Source organism: Acinonyx jubatus, chromosome B2 (genome assembly GCF_027475565.1).
Source record: "Acinonyx jubatus isolate Ajub_Pintada_27869175 chromosome B2, VMU_Ajub_asm_v1.0, whole genome shotgun sequence".
Classification (NCBI taxonomy): domain Eukaryota; kingdom Metazoa; phylum Chordata; class Mammalia; order Carnivora; family Felidae; genus Acinonyx; species Acinonyx jubatus.
The window spans coordinates 1536029-1563297 of NC_069385.1; the positions used below are offsets into that span (position 1 = coordinate 1536029).

At 55.8% G+C, this 27269-nt stretch overlaps 1 protein-coding gene across 5 annotated transcripts in view; it reads right to left on the bottom strand.

The window, feature by feature from the left end:
- SMOC2 (SPARC related modular calcium binding 2) overlaps positions 1-27269 on the bottom strand; it is a 165123-nt gene that overhangs the window by 103037 nt on the left and 34817 nt on the right. For all 5 annotated transcript variants that reach the window (XM_027056432.2, XM_027056431.2, XM_027056430.2 and 2 more), the window contains exons 2-4: positions 16440-16611; positions 5909-6015; positions 4254-4353 (exon numbers count right to left, since the gene is read on the bottom strand). In XM_027056432.2, the coding sequence (XP_026912233.1) occupies positions 4254-4353; positions 5909-6015; positions 16440-16611 (379 nt within the window). The remainder of the gene's footprint in view (positions 1-4253; positions 4354-5908; positions 6016-16439; positions 16612-27269) is intronic.

Here is a 27269-nt window from a genome sequence, read left to right on the forward strand (position 1 = left end):
CTCAACGCCACACGCACCTTACCTGGCAAATCCTCAACAGATAAATTAGCGATAACAACAAACGGATTCCTCGGGAGAAAGGTACGGCTGGACGTGCCCCGTGAGCCCTAGGCTACGGGTCACGCACACTACGATTTACCAAAGCGGAATCTTAGTACTGCGTTAGGGGTTCGCCAGGTTCAATGATCCAGTCATCGGGAAGGGGTGTCAACTGGGCAGAAGGGCCGGGGCCACCGCGTCCCCTGAAGCCTCTGCCTCTCACAGCCTGAGCGCCACTCACCCGGCGGCCGTGGCTGGAAACACCAAGCAGGCCACCCACTAGCTGTGACAATCTGAGCGGCGTCCTCACCCCAAGGGACCATCCTTGACCAGAGCTGGTTATAGACGGCAGGTCTGCAGAAGTAACACCGAGGTGTTAACGTGGTTGGGGGGCCGCAAGTAGCCTCCTGCCCTCCGAGAACCTTCGACAGAACCTCCACGTGGCCGTGGATTTCCAACAGGGACCTACACACATTCCCAGCAAGGCGTTCAAGGCCCATGGACTTACATTATTGCACGTGGCCGAAAATGTGGGCTATGGAGGCAGAAAGACAGATTTAAGTCCTAGCTCTGTCCCTTAAAGCACGGAGGCCTTGGGCACAGTCCTCCCCTGTAACATAGAAGGTAAGCCCACCTCCCACCCAGGCTGCTGTGACGCCCAACACACGGCGGGGCCCCACGAGCGGCGGCCACCAGGCCTGCCACCCCCCGCTGTCCCAGAACATCGCGGAGGGCAGACGCTGAGGCCATTCGGCCCCAAATCCTCATCCACACCTGTCCCAGCCTCCCTTCCCGCCTCGGTGAGGCCGTCCTCACAGGGCTCCCGAGGCATCTAAACCCCCGCCCTTTCCCCCCGGGAAGATCCTCCGGGAGATGTGTGACCTCACGAGGAATTTAACGCACTTTAACTTTCCACACCTTTTTAAATCCGTGAAATCCCGCACTCGTGCCTGAAAGAACACAAACACACCGGCAGAGCACGATGGACTGTTGTCAAAGACGCAGAGAAACAGCTTCCGGGCAGGAGAGAGAGTCTCCACGTCCAGCCCCCTTTCCAGTCAACACCCCTCTCTGCACCTGTAGTCGCCGTCCCGGCAGTGTGATCACCCCTTCCTCGTCTGCCTCTGCGGCTTCCCACCCGAAGAGGCTTCTCCAAGTGCCAGGGGTGAGTTTTGTCTGGTGTTGCATTTTAAATGGACCCGTGTGCCCTGTGTTTTGGTGCGTCCACTCGGGACCACGCTGGAGCCCCATGTCGGCACGAACCGAGCGAACCACGACAGGAACCACGGACATCCAGCCACTGCCCGGATTTGGTGGGTACGGCAAATGCTGCCGCGGACGTCCTGGTGCCAGTCTCTGTCCTGCCGCAGACGTGAGTGCTTTTCTCCGTAGCCGCTCTGCGTCCTGCTGCCCGCACGGGAAGGGCGTGTGGGTTCTGCACCGGTGGCTCCGGCAGCCGTGGGAGGTTCTGTGGTTCCACGGCCTCGCCGGCACGTCACGGATCGCTTTTTCTTTGCGGCTAACGGGGTGGTGTGTGGGGACCCGACTGTAACGTTCACGTGCGTTTCCCTGCTGCGTGAGTCTCAACCCCGTCTCCCGTTCGCTGGCCATTAGCTTCTCTCCTTTATAACGTGCTGCCTGCTTAAGGCTTTGGACCACTTTTGGCTAGAGTCGTCCCATTTTTCTTATCCATTAACAGGAGCCTGGGTATTCTGTACTAATGGCTTAAAAATACATGTTAATGGAATATGTTTCTTTCGAAGGTCCTCCTGGGAGAAGGGAGGAGGAGGAGGATCGGGGGCAGGGGCTCTCATGTGCCGCTGAAACCTCGCCAACACGCGGATGTCTGCCTCCCTCTGCTGCGGCCTGCCTCCGTGGTTGCGCGTGTTCACGACAAACACACACACGTGCACGTTCTAAGTGACAGTCACTCTTTGTGGCTACGTTTTAAATCTCTTCTCCCAGTGTTGACGTTTTTATAGCATGAACTTACAGGATAAGCCTGGTGTGAACTCCAGGGCCAAAGATAATTGTTGAACACTGAGGCTAACCCAGTTTTAGTAAACCGGGCGGGAGCCACGGCCATCGTTCACAGCCGTGGCTAAGGGACCCTAGCCATGAGGCACACCAGCTACGAGACCAGTGGAGAGAGGGGGATACACGCGGAGAGGGAGTCCCTGGCTGTGTGCAGATGAAAGCTCGGCCCTCCGTGGTGCGTGTCAGTGTCACGGCCCCGTGCAGAGCGCCGCCCTATCACCCTGCTGTGCTGCACGACCTGGGAGGCTCTGTCAGCATCTGGGAAGAAGTTAAGCCACGCTGTGGAAGAGTCCATCATAAACTGTCCACATGTGTGTATGTGTGTGTGTCTGAGCGTGACCGGGCATCGTGCGTGCGGGCCACTGGTCACTGGCCAGGCCCCCTGAGGTCACAGCCCCAACCCCGGGGAAGTGGAAAGGGACGCTCACCTGCAGAGAGAGGGTCTGAGAGAACAGCCGGCCCCGTCCTCACCCCAACTCTGCCCTGAAACACGGGGCTTTTCCTGCGGTTCCCACACAACACACACCGGACTTCTGACCAGACTGTTGTGCATCATCCATCCCGTGGACCAGAAAACCCACACGGGCACTGAGAAAACGGAGCACGTCCATAGAGTCAAATTATAATTACCGATGCCTGTTTGGAAAAATACGTCAGCGCCCAGTACAGTGGTTTGATTCCAAAAACAAAGGACTGTTTGGAGAATGTAAGAAACTCAGCCGATTCTGTACATAAAGACCTTCCCGATAAAGATCTTTCAGACGCAGCTTAATTTTTCAAACGGTACCACTAAAATCACAGAGAACAGGCATCCCCCGGCTTTCTCCTTTGTACGATAAGGCTCAGTGCAAGCCGGTGCCACACGCCGGAGGTGAAGTAAGTCTGTGAAAGTACGTCCCAGAGCGAGGGACACACACGGAGGCCGACCGTGTGCGTTCATCCCCCCTTACTCCACGAGTCTGCACAAGAATTATTAGGTGCAAATGTTAGCTCGCTAAAAATATTTGTCAGCAACTTTTAGCTCTTGGATAACAAAATAGTTATTTGAAATAAATATATTTTAATTTCGCGTTATGCACACTCCGTGGCTTTTAAGCGATGACCAGTCACTGGAAATATTAGGTTTCGCGTCGCTGTTAATTACAGAAGTCATCAGGCTGCAGCGGTTATGAGTTCTGGCCTGTGCCTTGGCTGCTGGTGTAAGCGTCTGAATCATGAGCAGAATTCCTAATTAGAAGATGCCTGACCTTTAAATAAAAAAATGAGTCTAGAAGTAAATCCTGAACGCAAACGTTTCAGTATTTTACATGAAAAATCAGGACTAGGCTCTGTCCTTTATTATCACCGCGGCTACATTCTACTACAGTCTAATCTAGGGACCGTGATGCAAAGGTCACGGGGCCCCTTCACAGATGCGCCGATAGGCCCTCTCAGCCAATTAATCACAACTCAAGGGGCGACTGGGTGGCTCAGTCGGTTAAGCCTCAGACTTACGGTCTCACAGTTCGAGCCCCGCGTCGGGCTCTGTGCTGACAGCTCGGAGCCTGGAGCCCGCTTCGGATTCTGTGTCTCCCTCTCTCTCTCTGTCCCTCCCCTGCTTGCACTCTGTCTCTCTCAAACATAAATAAACATTAAAAAAATTCTTTTTAAATCACAACTCAAGCTGAAAAACATTCTCAAATAAAAATGACGTGACTCATTTATATCGTTTTCGGTAAAATATTAGTGGAAAACGGACCATTCCGTAAGTTACTCTCCTGCCGGTAAGATTACCTTTGGTGCGTTAGCTCTCTTATGAGTAATAAAGCAACACAAATAAACCATCTGGGGACGGACCTGTGAAGAACGGTCCTCTCTCTTTGCAAACGTATACACATAAAACCAGAACTTTCCTTTTTGTTTTTTGCCAAAGAAAACACGTGGGGATTTGCACTGCTGACTGCAGCCCTTGCGGTCGTTCCTAAAAGACTAAGAACCCTGAGTCGAAGAACCTACCAACCTTCAGACCAGGGCTTCGGCTGGGAAAGCCTCTTGAAACCGTTCTCATCCTGTTTTAGGCTCTGTCGGCGACACGAGCCCAGCGCCCGCTAGCCCTCACTACCACCTACGCTGCATTTCTTCCGAACCGCGAGCACACAGGCGTGGAGGGTCAGGACGCGGCGCGCAAGGGCACCTACCGGGGCACCGGGGCGTCTTGTGGGCCACGGCCGTGCCACTGACGGGCCTCCCGTTGGGTGTGACGCACCAGCAGTATCCCGTGTAGCTGTGACACTGCACCTGCGGGACGGCAGGACGGGGTCAGCTCGCTGCCGTGCTCGAGGCGGCCCCACTAGGAGGCCACGTGACTCTTACCTGGCTGCATCTGGACACAGCGGCAGACGGGCGGCCCCGGGACCCAGGGGTTTGTACGCGACCCAGGAGCTTCTGCCGCGCATGCTGGCTCGCCGCCTCTGAGACGGGCCCCAGCAGTCCCGAGACAGGCTCGGTGTCTCCCCACTGCGCCCAGACTGCGATGAGGAGGGAGGGACGGCGTCCATCCTGCCCCCGAGGTCTCCCCAGCATCCTGCCCACCTCCGAGCCCCGGGGTCTCCCCAGCACCCCACCTGCCCCCCGGGTCTCCCCAGCATCCTGCCCACCTCCCCTGCCCCCCCAGGTCTCCCCAGCATCCCTCCCGCCTCCCCTGCACCCCCAGGTCTCCCCAGCATCCCTGCCCCCCACCCAGGTCTCCCCAGCATCCCACCTGCCCTCCAGATCTCCCCAGCATCCCTGCCCCCCACCCAGGAATCCACAGCATCCCACCTGCCCCCCGGGTCTCCCCAGCATCCTGCCCACCTCCCCTGCACCCCCAGGTCTCCCCAGCATCCCTGCCCCCCACCTGGGAATCCACAGCATCCCACCTGCCCCCATGGGTCTCCCCAGCATCCTGCCCACCTTCTAGCCCCAGGGTCTCCCCACCACCCCACCTGCCCCCCGAGTCTCCCCAGCATCCTGCCCACCTCCCCTGCACCCCCAGGTCTCCCCAGCATCCCTGCCCCCCACCCGGGTATCCACAGCATCCCCCTGCCCACCTCCAAGCCCCGGGGTCTCCCCACCACCCCACCTGCCCCCCGGGTCTCCCCAGCATCCCTCCCAGCCCCAGCTCCTCTCCCCCCCACCCCCACTCCTCCATCCACACAGACACACGCCAGAGAGGGCATCCCCTGCTGTCGGTGCCTCTGCCCACTTCTCCCCCTCTCCAGCCCCTGCCAGGCCCCCGGAGGCCCAGTGATATAAAAGCACAGCGTTCATGTCACTATCGGACAGCACACTGTTTGTTTCCCTGCGAAGGGCTGTGTTCGTTAGCCCCGCACTTCAGGGATTTTTGCCTTAATGGGGAACAGTGGTGTCGACAGCAAAGACTCGGCCACACATAAGACAGAGAACTGGGTTATTTTCCTGACTGACTCTGACCAACAAGGTGGGAGGAAAGTCACAAACCCGCCTTGCGCCAGGGTCACCGGCGGCCTGCGCCTTCCCGCACCTGCCCCAGGCGTGGTAAACTAGGACTGCTTCCCACGGAAGGCCCGGGGTCAGTGGGGCCCGCTCGCCTCCCAGAAGGGCTGGGCCAGGCCAGCGCCCAGGGACAGCGGCCGGCGGCACGGCCCCGACGTGGGCACTTGCGCCGGGACGGGCGTGAGTGAGTGAGCTCACCAGCACCACCGCCAGCGGTGACAGTCAGCCCCGCCAGGAACTCCCTTCCCAGCTGTGCACGGGGGCCCCCAGGGACACCCCCTCCCCCCCCCCGCAGCTGGGAGCAGACGCTGCGGGGACCGGACGGGGCCAAGGGCCTCACCTGGCTGTAGGTGCCGTCGTCGTTGCATTCCGGAATAAACACCTGCTGCAGCTCCTTCCGGGCCTGCTCCTGGGTGTACTTCCTCTCGGCCACACACCTGGACACGTCTGCGGGGAGAGCACACGCACCAGTTACACAACCGGGACCCACGAGCGCGTGAGCCACCGGGCCACGTGGGGGCGCGGGGCCGCAGCGCCCCCGGGGGGAAGGTGACGGGGGCAGGTTTTCTCTGCACTCGATGAGCGAGGGAGCCGAGGCTCAGAGCAGCCGCTCTGCCTGTCCTGCTAAAAGGCAGGTGCTGCCTCCTGGGAAACGAAGAAGCTCCGGCCGTGGCCGGCTGCAGGCGGGCTCTCTGCGGGTCCAGGCCACACGTGGGGGCCCTCGGACACCGCGCCGGCCCGGGACACCCGCCCCACCTGAAGACCGCCTCGGCGGGACCTGCACAAGGGCCCTCGCGTGTGTCGCACTGTCCCAGGGTCTCAAAGCGATACTAAGGTCCTGCCCCCTCCAGCTCCAGGAGGAAAATGTGACAGCACGTCAGATGAAAAGCCAGACACCCTCAGCCCGCCCTCTGCTCTGTCCCAGACTTTCAGGTGTTGGCATTAGCGATACTGCGGCAGAACCTGATAAAATGCACCCAGTTCCTACTGCTCCTCAGGAAGCCGTCTCCTGAGACCCAGTAAGTCGGTGAGAAGGGAAGCAGCTAAAAACACCGAGTGCGTCTTGTCTCCTTCCGGACACAGACACCCTCAAACGAATCACGGGCACGCGGGTGTGCACGAGGGACGTGGCAGCTCGTGAGCGAGGCCACCGTCCCCTCCGCCACCCCCCCAGCCCGCACCGGCCTGCGTGCGACACGGGGGCCCGGCAGGCAGCACCTCCCGCTGCGGGCCCCAGGCCTCCCGGCATGGGCTCCGGGGCACGAGCCCCTTGGACACCGCAGCACGGCGTGCGTGGCCAAGCACCCACGTGCGTCGCCCACGGGCCTCTCACCCTCCGACACGCCACCACAAGTTCACGCTCCCTTCTTTGGGTCGCCATGCGACGTAGCTCATGTGAGTTTTAGAGCTTGAAAAGACAGGCTTTCCCCGTGTTTCTAAAGTGTTTCCAGATTTATTTTTTTTTTAATTTTTTTTAATGTTTATTTATTTTTGAGACAGAGAGAGAAAGAGCATGAACAGGGGAGAGGCAGAGAGAAAGGGAGACACAGAATCTGAAACAGGCTCCAGGCCCTGAGCTGTCAGCACAGAGCCCGACGCGGGGCTCGAACTCACAAACTGCGAGATCATGACCTGAGCCGAAGTTGGACGCTCAACCGACTGAGCCACCCAGGCGCCCCAAGTGTTTCCAGATTTAAATAACAGGCTGTCTTGATCTGAAGGGGCCTCTGGACTCCGAGAGCCGCTTCTTCAAACGTGTGCCCTGGCCAACAGCTTTAGATGGTGACTTCTCATGGTCTGGTAGCAAATCCTGCTGGCCCTGACTGCGTGCCCTCTGGGCGCCCGCTGCGGGGCTCGGGGCCGCAGCCACGGCCCCAGCGGCATCGGCCTGCTGAATACAGACTCTGCTGCTGAACATCCCCGTCCCCGGCTTCTGCGGACCCCGGGCCGCCGGCTGCGCCGTGTGTCACGGGCATGCGTGCTGCAGAAGACGCTCTTCCCTCCAGGCCGGTGCTCGTGTGTTGATCTCCGCTTTGGCCTGGCCAGCCGGCACTCGGCAACATGTGGTTTTAATGCAGCCTGTGTTTTAGCTGAGGACAAATCACAGCTTTGCTGGACTTGTGTCCTCGTGTTTTTAGCACAACCTGTGGTTTGACCGTCTAAAAGGAAAAGCGACAGGAGTTCCAGCTTGCGCGGTCTCCACCAGGGTCCCGACGGAATCGCAAATCATTTCGAATACTTGAACTATCGTGGAACGTGCCAAGAGAGCATACGTTTTCCAAACAACGTGTGGGCCTCGTTCCTGGCCTGGATGCACTTCCTTCAAAGACTCTGCGCTTAGCGCTGATCGGACGTCCTCAGACAGGCAGCGCTCACGTCTGACGGAGACTAAATTCCAAGTTTTCGTCTGGCACATGGCAGGCTGTGTAGTCACAGGAAAGAGGACTCTGAGGCCCGGAACGGCCGAGTCGGCATCAGATGTCCCCCGAAGTTAAGTCCGTGACCACCTACTGAACGAACGTGCCGTCTGTCTCCCACCGCCGGCCTGGTGTCCCTTTCCTAGATCTTCTGAATGACGGTCTTCACGACTGAGCAGGGTCTGGACGGCACCCACCAGATCAATGCTCCTGAAATATGCAGAATGCCAGGGATTTCGCTCAAAATTAGTCACGCCTCCCTTGTGCTCTCTTCAGCGTGTTACTTCTTCATCGTGGTCGGAAAACTTCACAAGAGACCCACTTCCTCAGCAAGTGCTTCTGGGTTCCACGTGCCACAGAGCGCTACAGGTGATCCCGCATCGCTGACACTCTCCGCCGCGGCCGTAAGGTCACGTTAAACCCCTACCTTGTTAACGTGTACACGCTCGGGATAAATCGAATGCCCTCCTTTACAGAAATCCAAGTGTTCAGCCCAGCAAGATGCGCGGCGAGGCTGGATGTTTTTCTGGCCGGTGACTCGGTCTGGAATGGCTACCGAGTGGTTTTGACTTTCAGCCTGGTGCCGTGTGCTCTCTGAGGTCCAGACGCCCTCACGGCTCTGTGCCCATGCCCGGCACAGGCCCGGCCCGGGTGAGGTTGGCCTCAGGGCAGGGGAGCCGGATGAGCAAAGGCCACCAGACAAAGGAGGCACACTCTCCCTGGGCGGTGGCCTCAGAAATGATGGCCCTATGAGACACTTTTATTTTTGCTGGCATCCAGTGAAGGCAGACGCGGGATTTCAAAGGTTGTACTATTTTATCCACCCATAATTTCAAAGGCCAGACTCCGAGGAAAATGGAGGACTCGGCACCACCACGCTCTTCGCATAAATAGAACATTCTGTGCCTCCTTAACGTCAGTGGGTGTGCGGTGATGCAAGACCAGAAGGGCGAGCAAGGCGCCCCGTCCACCGAGCCACTGCCGGTCGGCGAGGGCAGGGGTGCCGTACGTCCTCCGTGACCGCAGAGCTCTGGAGCGGGAGGGGGAAGGAACAGAGTTTCCCTTTTACATAAGTGTTATCGTTTCAAACGCAGAAAGACAGAAACAAATTATAATAGGAAAACCTCGAGTTCGTGCTTGGGGCTGCCAAGCCATACAGGAAAAAACCTACATGCGCTGCAAGCTGTTGCAAGAATGTATCGAAGTATTCGGAGTCTGTGCAACATTTGTACAGGAGACGACGGGTCACAACCATCTGCCGGGTAACTGATAACCGCGAGCATCAGGGCATCAAACGAGACCACGGCGCAACCGTCACCACGTCCCCTTTACGGAGTCTGAGTGCCACGCTCCCGGGCCCGGCCGGCGCTGCGCTGACGCTCCCGGCTCTGCTGGTGAACCAGTGCTGCGGGAACACGCGTGTGGGTGGAGCACAGGGAAGACCGTTCTTCACGCCACATTCCAAAGAGTCTTGTGCTTCTGATCCCGGCTGGAACGTGCGAGCAATGATGCTGCTTCCCGTCGTGTCTACTTTAGTCCGCAAGGAAGGACATTTCTAACCTCAGACCTGTTAGAATGTCATAAAAGAGTGAAGGTGAACGTGACTGGCGTAGGGTTTCTGCAAGAGAGACGCACAGATGTGACGAAAGTCCTAGGACACCGCTTTCTGCAACGGCTACTTCAGGTGGCCTGCCTGTGGGAAGGAAGTGCAGCTTCGACACGGCACGTAGCACGAACAAGGACCCCGCCTGAAGACTGGATGCAGGAGAGAGTCACGTGTACACACACATGCACGCACAGAGGCACCTGCACACACACACACAGACAACTCCCTTGCTGTCAAGTTCCTTTTAGAACAATGCACGATTGATCTCTCCTCTTGTCTGGTGGCCCAGAGGTTTTTACTCACCATCTGTGCACACAGATGCACACACGCACACACATCTGTACACATACACATGCGTACATGGGTACACGTACATATATGCAGATACACAGGTGCACGTGCACACACAGATACACACACAATACACACCCACACCCACACGCAGGTACGCAGACACACAATACACACCCACATGCACACGCACACACAGATATGCACACACACAATACACCCACATGCACATGCACACACAGATATGCACACACACAACACACCCACATACCATCTGTGCATACAGATGCACACATGCACACACATATGTACACATACACATGCAAACATGGGTACAACGTACATATATGCACAGATACACAAGTGCACATGCACACACAGATACACACACAATACACACCCACATGCACACGCACACACAGATATGCAAACACACAATACACACCCACATGCACACACACACACAGATATGCACACACACAATACACACCCACATGCACATGCACACAGATATGCACACACACAATACACACCCACATGCACATGCACACACAGATATGCAAACACACAATATACACCCACATGCACACGCACACAGATAGGCACACACAATACATACCCACACGCACATGCACAGATACGCAAACACACATAATACACACCCACATGCGCACACACACACAGATATACACACACAATATACACCCACATGCACACATACAACACAATACACACCTACATGCACACGCACACACAGATATGCAAACACACAATACACACCCACATGCGCACACACACAGATATGCACACACAATACATACTCACATGCACACGCACACACAGATATGCAAACACACACAATACACACCCACATGCATACACACACAGATATACACACACAATATACACCCATATGCACATGTACAACACAATACACACCCACATGCACACACAGATATGCACACACACAATACACACCCACATGCACACACACACACAGATATGCACACACACAATACACACCCACATGCACATGCACACAATACACACAGCATGCACATATACACACATATGCACATATACACACATATGCACACACAATACACACAGCTACCTATACATGCACACAAGAACACAAGCATATGTACACATACACATATATATGCACACATGTGCATGCACAGATACACACATGCACACATACACACAGATACACACAACACACACACAAAGATATAGATGCACATGTGCACACTAGACACACATGCACACACATGCATACACAGATAGTCGTGCACACATACACATTCCACACATCCCGCGTAGATTTCTTTTACAGAAATCTCTGTTTTGTTGAAGAAAATAATAGCAGGCTAAGAGCTGACTTAGCGTAGCCGAACCACACTCTGGGACCGGACGCTTGCTGTGGGTTCACAAAGCCTCCTGGTGAAGCTACAGGAAACACCCAGACGGCTCTGGCCTCCCAAAGGCGATGCCCCTGACGTGAAAGGAGCCTGTTTCTTTACACTCCGCGTGTAAATCAAGGCTTGTTAGGGGCCTTCTCATGATTAGGAAAATGGTTGAACAGGAAGACTTCTTAGTGTTCACCTGGTCCCACCGCCCTGTTTTAGAGACGAGAAGGCTGGTGTGGGCATGCGGCCCCCGCCAGCCGGTGAGAGAAACCGAGGCTGAGTCTGCAGCTCTCACACCTGAGCGGGCTTCAGAGCGCTGGGAAGTGTGCAGGGCAGGCGCTGGGACCTCCCGGCACCGCCCCACCCCTCGGGGGCCCCGATGTCCGCGTTCCGAGCACCCACGTGGACAAACAGGCAGAGAGGAGAGGCCAGCGACCGTGGAGGAGTCTCGGGATGCGGGGCGGTTACGCCACATTTTTAGCAAAACTAACGGAAAGGTAGAGGGCGTTCAGAGACGCCAACACCAAGCCCAGCGGGGGTGAGCGACGCCTCCGGGCTCCGCAGAAATCCTCGGGGACGACACGCCCCGCTCACGCTGCCCTGCAGGTCGCTGCTTCCCGCTGGGTTTCCGGGACACAGGTGCCCAGCGCTTGGGCTGCCCTCCTGGGGGTCTGGCCGCTCAGAGCCCAGTGTCAGCGAGAAGTCCCTCCGTGGGCAGCCCGTGGACCGCACGTCCACAGAGGGAGGCGCTGGGGCCGCCAGGGTCTGTCCCCATCGAGGCCGCGGGCTCTGCTGTGTGTTCCCCATCGTGGGAGGGTCCCCGGTGCAGCTCACCAGCTACGAGGTAACACTCCCCAAGGCGCCACCCCAGGTGGCTCTTCCCACCGCCACCAACAGGCCCGGAGGGACCACGGGTCTCCGCAGGGCAGCCGTGGCGGGAGGCCCCTGCGGAAGGGCCAGCAGGTTTCCCCAGACAGCACTATGACCCGGGATTTGTCCCGGCAGGGACTGACCACGGACGGAGGCCCCACAAGCACGTGTTCTGGCTTCTACTTACAGCCACCGCTTGTCCAAGAAAACCCTGCGGGTGTGTGTCCCTCGGGGTTCATGCAACACGATCGTCATGAAGAACAACAACCACTCATCCGTCCGTCCCCGACGTGGGCACGCACTTCTGCCTCTGCACGGACCTTGCCAAGGCCCCGCACGTCCGGCCCGCGTGCCGTGTGCTCACCGTGGCGCAGGGAGACCGTGGCCTCGCTCAGCCAGCCACGACGAGGACCACGAGACACTGGCAGCAAACAGGAACGGGGAGAGATCGGGAGCATTTTGTAAGCACGTTCCTTTTCTTAGAAACTCCTCGGGCCTGGAATCCCCGAGACGGCTGTTTCTGTCACGTTTCCGCTATGACTTTGCTTCCGGAAATCCCAAAGTCACTCCAACGCCTCCTGACGTTGGACCGTTCCTCCTCCTTGTTTTCTGGCTTTTTCACTGGATGCCAGAAATGTTGTCGAAAAGCAAGACAGCCCCAATGGACTCAGATCAAAGGGAAAATATTAATGTGTTTGCTAAGCTCTGAAAACCCAAACTCCACAAAATTTCTAAGAAAATATGAGAAAAATCCATCGGTGCCAACCACTGCATTTCTATTCAAGGGCAACACTTAGACCCTGACATCAAATGCATAAAATATTTTAATCCAGCTTAATGAAACGTGGACTAAAACATTTTAATTGTTTTCAAACCAGTACATTCCAAACAGGCCAGTGGGACTGCCACCCACCCAACGTCCTCAGAATATGCGGTTGCCCATCTGCCAGACTGGCACTATTTCAACCCCAGGGACAATGTGAGAAAAACCCAGACGGCTGTTTGTAGCACGTGAAGCGGTGCAAGGGGACCTTCGGCCTCGTGCCCCCTCCTTCCCGTTCGGAGACGCAAGCTTCTGACCCGGCTGTGCTGTCGAATCTGTCGTACTCGTGCCCTGAGAGGGACGTAGGCGGTACCATGACTTCCCCAGTCCGGCAGGATTCCTGTCTCTGGCCCCCATCCGCACCGGGGCTCCCTTTTACCTCTTCCCACTCCCTGTGAACCGTTTCCTCCCTGTTGGAGCCCTGGGCAGGGGAACGGCGTTGGTAAGCGATGGCACAGTTCACCAGTCTATACGAAGGAGCCCATCCCCTGGACGGGGGCCGATCGCCACCGTGAGCCGGGATGCAGGCGGAAGGCTGCTTCCGCAGGGACCGTCCCGCCGCAGCCTGGAAGCCCCTTTCCAGGGCAGCCCCCAGCGTAGCACAGGTTCCTGTCCCCTACAAGATGAGGTCTGTTCCCAAATCATGCATCATGCGTATCAGGGGTGCATGACGCCCGGTTATTTTAAACAAACGTGTGACTAATAATGTCGCTGTCAATAACCTTCATATTCGCTACCCTTGCCAGCTGAAGCACCAAACAAACTTGACTTTGAAATCTACGGGCATCCGTAGATTTTTTTTATTTTTTATTTTAACCCCTTGGATTTCAGTGGAACCAGCTTTTGTGAAGTGAGTTTTATGTCTGCTCACTCCCCTTAGCACATTTTCTGTGTCACAGATTTGTGGTCTGAAATTGGTTGAGGGAAGTGAATGAGAATCCCAGCCAAGGGAATTTCCCAGAAAACTTAGGCTGGATCCAAATACAAAGAGGGGAACGATGACATTATCAAAAAGGACACACGTGTCCAAAAGCAGCCCAGCACAGATGCCACGGTGGACAGAGTGGAGCCGAGTCAAGGGCTCTGGAGAGCGACCTTGGCAGGTGTGGACTCGCAGGCCTTTGCATCAGGTTTCCACCCAGGGAGGACAGGGGCCCGGGCCCTGGTCTAACTAACCCCTCCAGGTGCCTGCTGGTGATCGCTAAGGCAGAGACTAACCCCGGCAGCTCCCCCGTGGCCTTCCGGCAGAACAGCTGATCGGGGTCATCTACAGGAACGTGGCACGAGAAAGCAGCATTGACTCAAACTTTACCACCGCCCCCACAGCATGCTTCCGCGGGCAAGGCCAGCACAGGCGACTGCCTCTAGAAGCTTCCCTGAAGACCAAGTCGCCTGATATTTGAATCTATTCCTAACTCGCCTCTCCTTTCTCAGCACAGATAACTGACGTGTAAAACTATAATCGAGGCGTCCAAATTTTTCTCAGTTTGACGAGTTCAGAACGAGAGTACAGAAATTAGACACAGAACAGAGAGGAACAGAACTCCTCACGCGGGTGCTTTCCTTTGAGGCCACTTTTCCGTGAGACGTGGTCATGCCGTTTCTGGCCAGGCCCACTGCAAATCACTCTTTTAAGTTCCAGCACAGTAAACATGCAGTGTTATATCTCAGGTGCACAATATAGTGATTCTGCAGTTACACATACCCTCGGTGCTCATCGCAACCCACGTCCTCTTTACCCTCTTCCTGCCACCTCCCCTCCGGTGACTCAACTGTGTCCTCTGTAGTTCAGAGTCCGTTTCGGGCTCATCTCTCTTTCTTTTTCCTTTGTTCATTTGTTTCCTTTCTTGCATTCCACATACGAGTCAAACCCTATGGCGTTTGTCTCTCTCTGCCTGGCTTATTTCGCTCAGTATGATACACTCTGGCTGCACCCATGTCGCTGCAAATGGCAAGATTTCATTCTTTTGATGGCTGAGTAATATTCCACAGCATACATGCCGCATTAGCTTCATCCACTCACTTATCAACAGACATCTGGGCTGCTTCCATAATCCGGCTGTTGTAGATGATGTCGCTAGAAACATTAAGGTGCACGAATGCCTTGAACTGGTGTCCTTGTATTCTCTGGGTAAATACCTAATAGTGCGACTGCTGGATCTTAGGGTAGTTCCGGAACCTCTGAGGAACCTCCATACTGTTTTCCAGGGTGGCTCCACCAGTTTGCATTCCCCCAGCAGTGCACGAGGGTTCCCCTTTCTCGACACCCCAATATCTACTGGTTCCTGAGTTGTCAACGTTAGCCATTCTGACAGGGGTGAGGTGGTATCTCAGTGTGGCTTTGAGCTGTATTTCCCTGATCATGAGCGACGGTGAGCATCTTTTCATGTGTCGGTTGGCCATCCGGATGTCTTCTTTGCAGAAGTGTCCGCTCGTGCCTTCTGCCCATTTTTTAATTGGATTATTTGTTCTTAGGGTACTGAGTTGCATAAGTTGTTTACAGATTTCGGATGCTGACCCTTTATCGGATATGTCGTTTGCCAATATCTTCTCCCATTCCGTAGGCTGCCTTTTAGTTTTGCTGATTGTTTCCCTTGCCATGCAGAAGCCTTTTATTTTGATAAAGTGTCAATAGTTTATTTTAGCTTTTGTTTCCCTTGCCTCCAGAGACGTATCTAGAAAAATGAAAATCATCTGAATCCCTGCACAACTGTCCAGACACCGTCTTTCCTAGTAAAAAGCGTATGAGGGGCACCTGGGTGTCTCAGTCGGTTGGGCGTCCAACTTCAGCTCAGGTCATGATCTCACAGTTTGTGGGTTCGAGCCCCATGTCGGGCTCTGTGCTGACAGCTCGGAGCCTGGAGCCCGCTTCAGATTCTGTGTCTCCCTCTCTCTCTGCCCCTCCCCTGCTTGTGCCCTGTCTCTTTCTGAATGCAATTCTGTTGGGGCTCAAAGCATCAGCATACTCTGCGGAGTCAAACCCTTCATTAACACAGGAAGTATTTCAGTGTTTTGCTCGGAGCGTGCTAGTTAAATCTAAATCTGCTTCTTAAATCAGGATAATCGAAAATTTCACGTGTAAAATCAACACGAAAGAAATCGCCATCGACCCCACAGGTGCTGTGCGATGTCCCCCTGGCTGGAAGGGGGGACAAGACAGGGCCGATGGAAGCAGGATTAACTTTGGTGAGAATAAAACACTCAGAAAGTGTTCTGTGAAACGCCGATACGCGTGTGTCGAGATGGCACCAAACAGCCTAAGAAAAGAACACGAAACAAGGTATAAGGTGCCTCTGCCCTTGAGTCCCCGAAATTTCCCTCCTTCCTGACACAAACCTGGAATCCCTGAGTTTTTACGCATAAAAACGTAGCGAAGATGAGAACAACCTACTCGGCCTTATGCTTAGCGGTTGATTGGCCGGCCTCTGAGCGAACGATCAGACACGGCTCACCTCTGCAGTTGCCCCGGTAAGCGATCTCCAGCTGAGGGTCCTTGCACTTGGCACGCTGGAACTCGCAGCGGGACAGGAAGGTCCGGCCGTCAGACGCGCACAGTGGCTTCTGTGAGGAACCCGCACACGCCAGCTGGCAGTCCTTGTCCTTGTCTTGATCCACTCGCAAAAACTTGGGGGAGGAAAGAAAAAGAAGCCAGACAAATGTAAAGAGGCGTTTCTGCAGAGCAGCGGGAGACGGACGTTGGCCTGACGCCACCGCCAATCGCAACCGACGGCGGCCAGAGACATCGCGGGGGCCCGAGGACTCTGAGCCACAGGCAAGCAGGGAGGTCGACGGCCCGCGGTCTCCAAGCCAGCGTCTGCGGCTGGATCCCGGGGCTCCGGACTCAATGGTGCATGACACGGTCCATCCCGCAGTGGGATGTGCAGGAAACCTGCTTCACCTCCATCGTCCACGCGACCGGGATTTTAATCTGTAAATTCACTCGCTAGTTCCCTCCCGCGTGTGCCACGTCTCATGGTCACCCTGGAAGTTAAGACCGTAAGGAGGGCACCGGAGGAGCCAGGAGGCGGTGGCGCCTCACCACCTCCCTGTCCCAGCGACCCCCTCCCGCGTACTTGCTCAGATTATGGTTTTCTGAATAAACGCCCGGGCCCTGGGGGGGGCTGCTCGCTCCCAGGACACGGGGCACGCCCAGCAGTCAGGGGTCTGCCCGCCCAGGGCCACAGGGGCTGCGAGCCTGGGACCACGCGAAGGAGCCAGTGCAGAGGGCCCGGCGGCCCCCCAGCGCCCGCGCTCGCAGGGGTTCCCCATCCCGCGTCGGCTCCTGCTGACATCCCGACGCGGCATCACGGAGCCCACGGTGCCCTCCAGTGGTCCGGCTGCCCCCACGCCGGCCCTGCGCGGACGGTCCCACTGCAGGCGGCCCACCTGACGCCTGTCCAGCGTGGGACGGCTTTGTACCACGGCATAAACGGCACCTCCGGGCGCCCATGGCCACGGGCGCATCACCCGCCCCACGTGGGATTTTCTCTGGTTTGTGAGCACGAGCCCCGCGCTGAAGGAAAACGCCGGGGGCAGAGCCGCGGTCGTCACCGCCTCCTGCGGGCACCGCGTACGTGTGAGCAGGTGGACGTGGCGTCATCTGTCCCGGAAACACCTGCGGAGCCAGAGAGCGCCGTGCTCAGGGCCTGTCCCCTTCAGAGTCTGCAATGGGGGACACGCGGGAATGGGTCCAGAAGCCCAGGGAGCCTCACCAGGAAGAGAAAAGCAAGCGGAAAGGCGTCGCCGCTTTCCCGGGGGTGTGCAAAACGTGCTCCTGAGCTCAAACCTGGGCGAAGCGAGCGCGGAAGAACATCTGACTGAAGTCTGGCCACAGAGTTTCCGGGCCCGGTCGTTCCGCTTTGCCCAAAATGTGTTTTAACATCGCGGCCCCCAGAGGCGCGCCCGCCCCCGGGGGCCACCCAGCTCCTGGGAGGTGCCGACGCGCCGGCCTGCTGTCCCGGAGGGAGAGCGGCCCCCCAGAAATGTCACCCCCAGCTTCTCGGGGCTCTGTCCCTGCCTCATCCTTCCGCAAAGACAGACCTCCTCTCACACCACACAGCTGGGCCCTGACAGTGTCGTGTGGGAGAGATAGACAGACAGACAGAGACACAGACACAGAAAGACACAGAGAGGCAGAGAGACAGAGACAAGACAGAGAGAGAGAGACGGAGACAAAGAGACAAAGATAGAGAGAGACACAGACAGAGACAAGTCAGAGAGACAGAGACACAGAGAGACAGAGACAAGGCAGAGAGACAGAGATAGACACAGAGACAGAGAAAGAGACAGAGAGACAGAGACAAGACAGACACAGAGACAGAGAGACACAGATAAGACAGAGAGAGACAGAGAGACAGAGACAAAGAGACAAAGAGAGAGACACAGACACAGAGATGAGACAGAGACACAGAGAGACAGAGACAAGACAGACAGAAACAAGACAGAGACAGAGAGACACAGATAAGACAGAGAGAGACAGAGACAGAGACAAAGAGACAAAGACAGAGACACAGAGACAAGTCAGAGAGACAGAGACACAGAGAGACAGAGACAAGACAGAGAGACAGAGATAGACACAGAGACAGAGAAAGAGACAGAGAGAGACAACACAGAGAGACAGAGACACAGAGACAAGACAGAGACAAGACAGAGAGTCAGAGAGAGACAGAGACAAGACAGACAGAAACAAGACAGAGACAGAGAGAGAGACAGAGACAGAGACAAAGAGACAAAGGTAGAGAGAGACACAGAGAGACAAGACAGAGATACAAAGAGACAGAGACAAGACAGAGAGAGAATCAGAGAGAGACATAAACAAAGACAAGACAGAGACAGAGAAAAGACACAGAGACAGAGACAGAGAGAGACACACAAACAGAGAGACAGAGAGGGACAGAGAGAGAGAGAGGCAGACACAAGACAGAAAGAGAGACAGAGGCGATGTAGAAAACAAGGAGCACAGGTGAGCCTGTGAGATCTCAGGACCAGCCCCGCCACCAGGTACAATAATTAAAAAAAGCCTAGTATTCGGGCATTTGGAATTTGACCATAATTCTTGATAATTTAATGCTGCAGAACTAACAATGGAGCCATTCTTTGTCAGAAATAAGAGAACACACACTTCACGCACGTGTCTCCCCCTTCCCATTTTTAACAGCAATTATGTTCCAAGGAGACAGTGCATTTACCGGGGCTGTGTTCTTCAACAAGGGGAAATAGAACAGTCCTAGTTTAAAGAATTCACTGTTCACTTTTTTAAGTTCATCTATTTATTTAGAGAAAGAGAGAGAGAGCGGGGCGGAGCAGGGAGAGAGGGAGAGAGAATCCCGACCAAGCAGGCTCCGCGATGTCAGTGCAGAGCCCAACAGGAGGCTAGGTCTCAGGACCAGGAACCACGAGATCACGCCCTGAGCCAACATCGAGAGTCGGGTGCTCAACCCACTGAGCCACCCAGGCACCCCAAGAACTCACTCTACTAAAAGAACTTGGTTGAGGGTCTTCAAACTAGTTCAGATAAAAGGTAATTTGCCAAGTTTAGAAAGGAATCAAAAGGACCTTGAGCGACACTATTTTAAGGAAAACCTCAGAGTTGCAGGGGTCCCCATGTCATTTATCTTTACAAAGCAGTGCTGTGTGCCCGACGGCAAGGACAGCGGCAGGGGTGCCCACGCCGTGTCTGTCCAGACACCGAGGGAGAGATCCTGCAAGGACGCCAGACAGGTCAGATGCAAATGGGTCAAAAACGCGGTCTATATTTTGATTAAAGCAAGGGTGTAAGCCGGAGGGGAAGTTAGAACAAGATTCAACCATTAAAGGAACGGGTTAAAGCATCCCTTAAATCTGCATATGGATGGATCCTCCCACAGTGAGATTGATTCAAGACTTCTTTCTACTGTTTACGCTATGGCATAACATCAAGAAATACGTAGGTCTCCAGCTGTAAGATTCGCAAAAGCATCAACTTTCTAACCCGGAGGCCACTAGGCAGTGAGTTTAGCTCCTAAGTGTGTTTGCTTCCTCTGCAGACGAGGTTGACCCTAGGGATCGGGCGGGAAAGAAGCACGGTCAGGGGGTGGGGATGCCTGCACACCGCTGGCTGGCGCGTCAGAGGAAGTAATTCTGAGAGCAACTGAAGGACAGGTGTGAGAGGTCACAAACGCAAGTCCGTTCTAAGGAGCAACGTCTCCGTTTTCAGCCCTGAGCCTTCCCTGCTGTTAGCAAATGAGAGAATGGAAACCCACGATGCCGACGTGGAGATCTCGTAAAGTCGACGACTTGCGCTCAAGGGGGAAGGGAAGCACAGCCCACTGTAGGTGTTTCTCCCGGAGACATTGCCGTTGCGTTCACTTACCCGTTCATTCATTCATTCATTCATTCGTTCCCTAGAAGTAATATAAGCCAATTCAGATGCAGCTTTAATTGAACTTACCTAATAATTATTCAGTCACTGCTGCCTACCTCCTCTCATCTCCAGGAAGGTGGGGCTCAATGGAGGGCCTGCCCTTGTAGAATTTACAATTTAGAGGGCAGCAAACCTGGGACCACAGACAGTCACCGTGTCATCTGGGACACACATGATCACTAGGTCCTCTGGGACCACCCGTAATCACCACACCATCCAGGGCCACCCGTGATCACCAGGTCAAGAGAAAGTATCAGGTTTCTGAAGGAAGAGTCAGGAAGAAAATGAAGGGTCAGTCCTTCTCTCAGGGTCAATGCAGAGGGGTGCTGTGACAGGAGGACCCAAGATAGGGTGACAGATGTGGGATGGGGTGATACAGAGGCTGAGGCCACGTGTGTGAGCAGCAAACCCCAGGAAAACTCTCCACCCTGTGTGGGACCACCACAGACCTCTCAGGACTTGAAAGCAGCCAGGGGAAACGCAGTCCCCACAGCCTCGCTGAGACGCTGGGGCACGCAGGTTCTAGATGCTTCTTATGGTTGGGAGTGATGTGGAAACACACTGTGATGGAATCAGGAGGCCTAGAAACCGTTATCTTTCTTGTTTTTTACCACGCTGCCTCCACTGTTTGAGTGAACATAGATTTGGGGGGGGGGTGGGGAGAGACAGAATATGAGAGGGGTAGGGGGAGAGGGGGAAGGGAGGAAGGGAGGGAGAGAGAGAGAGAGGGAGAGAGAGATCGAGACAGAGAATCCCAAGCAGGCTCCACGCTCAGTGAATAACCCAACCCAAGGCTTCATCGCACAACCCTGGGATCATGACCTGAGCCAAAATCAAGAGTCAGACATTCAACGGACTGAGCTGCCCAGGTGCCCTGACAGAAGACTTTCTCTGTGTTTTTAGAGACTCTGTGCTGGCTTTGGTTCCCCAGACCTGTTGTTTCCTGGAGCTCTTCCAGCTCCTTCATGGACCCCACCTGCCGTACGGTGAGGCTCCAGCCCCCGACTCAGGGCGGCCACGTGTTGTGCTGAACTGTTTGCTCTGCAAATCTCTTCCCTTTCCCCAAACACCTCCGTTTTCTTTGTTTTCCTCGCCTGCTTCCACATCAAAAGCAATTGCAATATTCATGTATTTTTGCTTCTTTTTAGCACTTCTCGGAGGTAAGTCAAGAAGTCTCTTGGGTTATTCGTTGTTCCAGATTTATGTTTGTGTGAGATTCCATGAGAACACGGTTATTATAAAATTCTTCTTAAAAAAATATCGTGCAGATGGTGTAACCTTAATGCGAGACTTTGGGAACAACAAAAAAATCACCTTAGTCAACATCTGTCATTATTTCCAAGTACCGGATTTGACTTGTCTGCCCACAGCAGATTTGGATTCTACAAATACCCCATAAAGATTCCATGCAGCCGAACTCCCAGTCTTAGACATCACACCCTCTCACCAAACGGTCTCACCATATCTGGATCACTTCAAAGCGTTTACAGAAGGTCCACTGGACCTTGGGCTCAATCTTCATTACTTTAAGCTACAACCAAGTCCCAGTTCTTTATCCAGAATCCCAGGAAGCATCGAGGACCATGCCAAATGAATACGCAACGATTTACGTGTTTTTCTTGGGCTCCCGCCTTGAGAAACAGGCCAAGGCTGGGACATAGGAAACCCTGACAGTGGACATCCGATCAAAGGCTCAGAGCCCCTGGGACGGGGTAAAGACGATGTATGTTCGTCTGTGCGGCCTTGGCAACCCAGCCACACAGTTGGTCTACAGTTGGTGCTCAATAAATGCTTGTATTGATATACCTCTGGGAAACCCATTACAGAATTACTAGGACACACTGCAGAGGAAGGAGAAGGTATTCGAGCAAACTGACATAAGGGCGCAGGGATGATGGAGAGCCAAGGCCACAGACAGACACTCGAACTTCAGGAGGGGAGACTCACACTGGGCACTTTCTGCTGTGACTGCATCAGAGCGAGCAAGCCTGGGTTGCACCCTGACACCTTCACGGTCTCTCCGCCACCCTCTGAGGCACACTCCTTATCTCGTGGGCACTTCCTACATCTCCGGACTGAGGCACAGAGAAGCCCAGACATCAGATCTGCCCTGTAGTGGCACCAAAACAAGTATTCTACCTGGAGAGCAATTCCCAGTGAGAGGTTAAAATAGTTTAAGTGAGAAGTGTGTAAACATAAAAGGGCAGCACTATCAACAACAGTCAAACTACAGAAAGAGCCCAAGTGTCCATCGATGGATGAACGGATAAAGAAGATGTGGTGTGTGTGTGTGTGTATATATATATATATATACACACTTGAGCGCAAGTCGTATATACACACACACACACACACACACACACACAAACACACGATGGAATACTACTCAGTGATGAAAAAAAATGAAGTCTAGCCATTTGCAACTACGTGGATGGAACTAGAGGGTATTGTGCTAAGTGAAATAAGCCAGCCGGAGAAAGACAAGTATCCTATGATTCCACTCCTAGGTGGAATTCAGAAAACACAACAGATGAACATAGGGGGAGGGAAGGAAAAATAAACTAAGATAAAAACAGAGAGGGAGGTAAACCACAAGAGACTCTTAACTATGGAGAACAAACTGAGGGTTGACGGAGGGGAGGTGGGTGAGGGGCAGGGGAAAGTGGGTGGTGGGAGGGGGGCACTTGTTGGGATGAGCACTGGGTGTTGTATGTGAGTGACGAATCACTGAATTTCACCCCTGAAGCCAACACCCCAGTACATGTTAACTAACATGAAATAAGTAAAAAATAAAATACAATAAAATAAAAACAAATACATACATACATAAAATATGTGTTCCTGGAGCTCAAAAAAAGAAAAAAAAATCAACCTGGGAATCGGACAGGGCCCATGTCAGAGCCGGTGTCCTGACCTTGGCCGTCTGCACGCTGGGGTCCCCGCAGTTCGGCGGTACCGCGGTCAGCTGGGCAGCTGGCCGACCGAGCGGATGCCTGGCCTCCGCCCCAGCAGCGAGACCCTGCTTTGCAGGCCCGGGGCGGCGCCGGGAATCACCCGTGTGCGGGACCCCGACCCTGCTTCTCGGCGGTGCTCCCCGGCCAGGCGGCGGGAAGCCGGCGGGCGGGTGTCCACGGTGCTGCCGTGCAACCCTGACGGCCAAGCCTCGGTGTTCGGAGACGGGCTCCGGACGATCCGGAGCTCCCAGGAGCCCCGGCGTTTTGGGAGGCAGCTAACCGGGGCCACGGGCCGCGGCTGTGGTGCTTCGGGCCCCCGCTTCCCTAGGGCTATCGAATCCACTCCGTTGATAAAACGACATTTTCCGAGGCGTTTGGCCAGTTCCTTTCTCCAGGCTCCTGCTCATTTCAAAGCATTTAGAGCAAATTACACTAAAGTGCATGTTAGAGGACACCAAGTAGCCTGCAAGGCAGGGGGAGCCCATCCCAAAGCTGAGACACCAGATCACTCGTTCCCCAGCCAGACCTCCGCGGGGACCACGTGCTCCGCAGCGAACCCGCTCCCGCTGCAGACGCGGCCAGAGGGGGACGGGGGACAGGAAGACCGGGCCCGCGGGACACAACCTGCCCACGCGGCCCCAGGAAGCCCGCCCGGGCAGGCGTGCGGGACGGGACGAGCCAGGAAGCCTCGCACACGCTTCCCGCGTTTGCGTTCTTCAAGCGCGGAGGGTGAGTACCTCGCCTTAGGGGCAGGGACCCCCGATCTCCGGATGAAGACCGAGCAGGGTCCGGTTCCCGAACTCCAGCGTCTCGAGACCCACGCGGTGTCCGAAATACTGCCTACGCTCCCTGCTGCAGCGAGCCCTCCATTTGCCCCACGCTCGCCATCTCGCCCGTTCTGGGACGAGACGTGCGCCCCACACGGACTCGGCCAGCAGGGACGCTCAGCTGCTAACAAGGTCATGGGCCTGGTTCCCGTGGGGCTCTCCGGACAGCCTGCGCACAAAGCAGGTTCTAACAAGGACGTGCCACGTGAGTGAGTCGGGCACCGAGCGCTCCCGTGGCGTCGAGCGCTCCTGTGACGGCCCGCTCGGGTCCCGGGAGGCAAGAATCCTGCTCCACCCGCCACGGAGGCAGGCGTGTGCTCCCGGGGCACAAGCAGGGAGCGCTCCACGGAGGAAAAGAGCGGACAAGGACACCTTCATCTCTCCCGTACTCGTCTCCACCAACACGACTCCCACACCCCCAGGTGAAAGAAACCGGTGCAAAAAAGCCAGAGCCCTTCCCCGTGACACAAAGAGCCAAATGCCCTTTGCTCGCATGCCCAAGGGGCAAGTGCAGAGGCGTCCCCTTCAGAAGGAACACTGCCAGGGCCTGGAGGTCAGGGGGAAAGCCCTCGGGAGCACCGATGAGGAGACCAAGGCTCTCAGGGGACACCACGCTCAGATCTTCATGTGACCTATGAAGAGACACAGGGTCCCAGAGGAGGTCACACCATGAGCACACACAGCAGGGTCCTTGACCCGCAGGCTCTGGGGCTGGGTCGTCTCTCTCCAGGCGTTGACCCCGGGGCTACGATATCCACCCCACACACGGACCAGTTTTCTGGAAGAAACCTCAGAAGGCAGCGTGGAGGAGGGGCTGGAGGGTCGGTGACAGAGTGGCCCTTCCGTCCGCCTCCCTCCTGAGTTTTCATCTTCTGGCTTGACGGGCACTGGCTCATGTCGGGCATCATCAGAAGAGGGAGATGGCTTTTCCCCGCTCACCTTGGTTTACACATTAGAACAGATTCCTCACATTTTTTGACAGTCTTGGTTTATGTTATGAGATAGCCAAGGCCTGGGATCCTTCCACGGGAATTCTCTTCGCAGTCGCTTGAAATGCAGCATCTGAAACCTGGAAAGCAGTTATGCCACCATCGAAAACTATCATCATCGCTGAAATGCACCAGTACAATCTCTGAGATAGGTGGGAACGGTTCTGGAAGCCCCACACTCGCCAGCCGCGGCTGCTTCTGGAGTCCGTCACCCGACACCTCGGCCCGGGGCGTCGGCATCCCGCTCCGGAGGGGCGAACGCAGGAGAATCGGCTCCCCGTCCTCGTCTGCGGGCTTCCCACATCCCACAGGCAAACCGTGTTTCGGCAGATCTGGAGAGCTGGGAGGCACGAACCTGCAATTCGCCCAGAACCTTTGCATCACGCAGCCCGCGGCCCTCTGGAGCGGCACAGCCCAGTACAGAAACCGTGAGCCACGGGCAGCCATTTAGATGGAGATGAACCAAAATAAGACGGGATTTGAAATCCAGGGGCTCCCTTGCACAGCCGCTTTGAGTCCCCCAGAGCACCTGTGTGTGGAGCTGAAGGCAGGGGACAGAGCGTTTCCATCGCTGAGGACAGCTTCCCCACAGTGCCATCCAGAAGCGAGGCGTAAAGCAGAATTCGTCCCTCCCCTTGCTCCCTAAAGCCCAATTTTTAGAACAGTCGCAAAAACACAAATGAAAATCAGTTCGTGGCTCTATTGGTAATGACGCAAATCCAGAATGCCGAGAAAAGAATCTTCTTTTGGAAAAAATTATGTTGAAATTAACACCTTTAATTACAGAGCAGAGAGAAAAGCCTTAATTACAAGGGAAGAGGAAAGGGAAGGGGGAGGGACTGCAGGGGACCACAGTCGTTTCTGCAGGACGCGAGGGCCTTTCAGGGCTGAGGCTCGAGCTCAGGAGCAGCGAGCGAGGTGAGGGGCGGCTGGGGGCCTCACGTGGCCTGGGGGGGCGTGGGGACGCTCAGGACACACACCCAGAAGTCCCCGTGGTCACTGCCGACCAGTCATCTTCCCCACGAGGCACTCGAAGCAACACGCACATCGTCCACTTTTTACAGAGAAATTAAATGTCCCGAAGAGACACAAAGAAAACCTCGGGTTTCTCCAAGGAGGAAAATGTCAGAACTCTGGAAGCCAGCCCCACGGTGTTGACCGGGATCAGCCGCCGTGGCCCTGGGTTAACATCAGACAGTGCCAGACAGGCAAGGCCATGAATCAAACCCACCACCATGGGTCTCCCAGAGCCCACAGCCTCCAGCGGGGGGAGCTCCCAGATGTGGAGTCCCAGGGTGGGGGTCAGGGTGCTCCCGGGACGCGCAGAGTCCCAAAGGCAGGGGTGGGGGTGCTCCCCAGACATGCAGAGTCCCGAGGGTGGGGGAGGGGTGGGGGTGCTCCCTGGATGTGCAGAGTCCCGAGGGTGGGGGTGGGGGTGCTCCCCGGACATGCAGAGTCCTGAGGGTAGGGGGGTGGGAGTACTCCCCGGATGTGCAGAGTCCCAAGGGTGGGGGAGGGGTGGGGGTGCTTCCCGAACGTGCAGAGTCCTGAGGGAGGGGGTGGGGGTGTTCCCTGGACGTACAGAGTCCCAAGGGCTGGGGGATATGCAGAGTCCCAAGGGCGGGGGTGGGAGTGCTCCCCAGATGTGCAGAGTCCCGAAGGTGGGGGGTGGAGGTGCTCCCCAGACATGCAGAGCCCTGAGGGTAGGGGGGTGGGAATGCTCCCCGAAAGTGCAGAGTCCTGACAGTGGGGGGTGGGGATGCTCCCTGGACATGCAGAGTCCCGAGGGCAGGAGTGGGGGTGCTCCCCAGACATGCAGAGTCCCGAGGGTGGGGGAGGGGTGGGGGTGCTCCCTGGATGTGCAGAGTCCCGAGGGTGGGGGAGGGGTGGGGGTGCTTCCCGAACGTGCAGAGTCCTGAGGGAGGGGGTGGGGGTGTTCCCTGGACGTACAGAGTCCCAAGGGCTGGGGGATATGCAGAGTCCCAAGGGCGGGGGTGGGAGTGCTCCCCAGATGTGCAGAGTCCCGAAGGTGGGGGGTGGAGGTGCTCCCCAGACATGCAGAGCCCTGAGGGTAGGGGGGTGGGAATGCTCCCCGAAAGTGCAGAGTCCT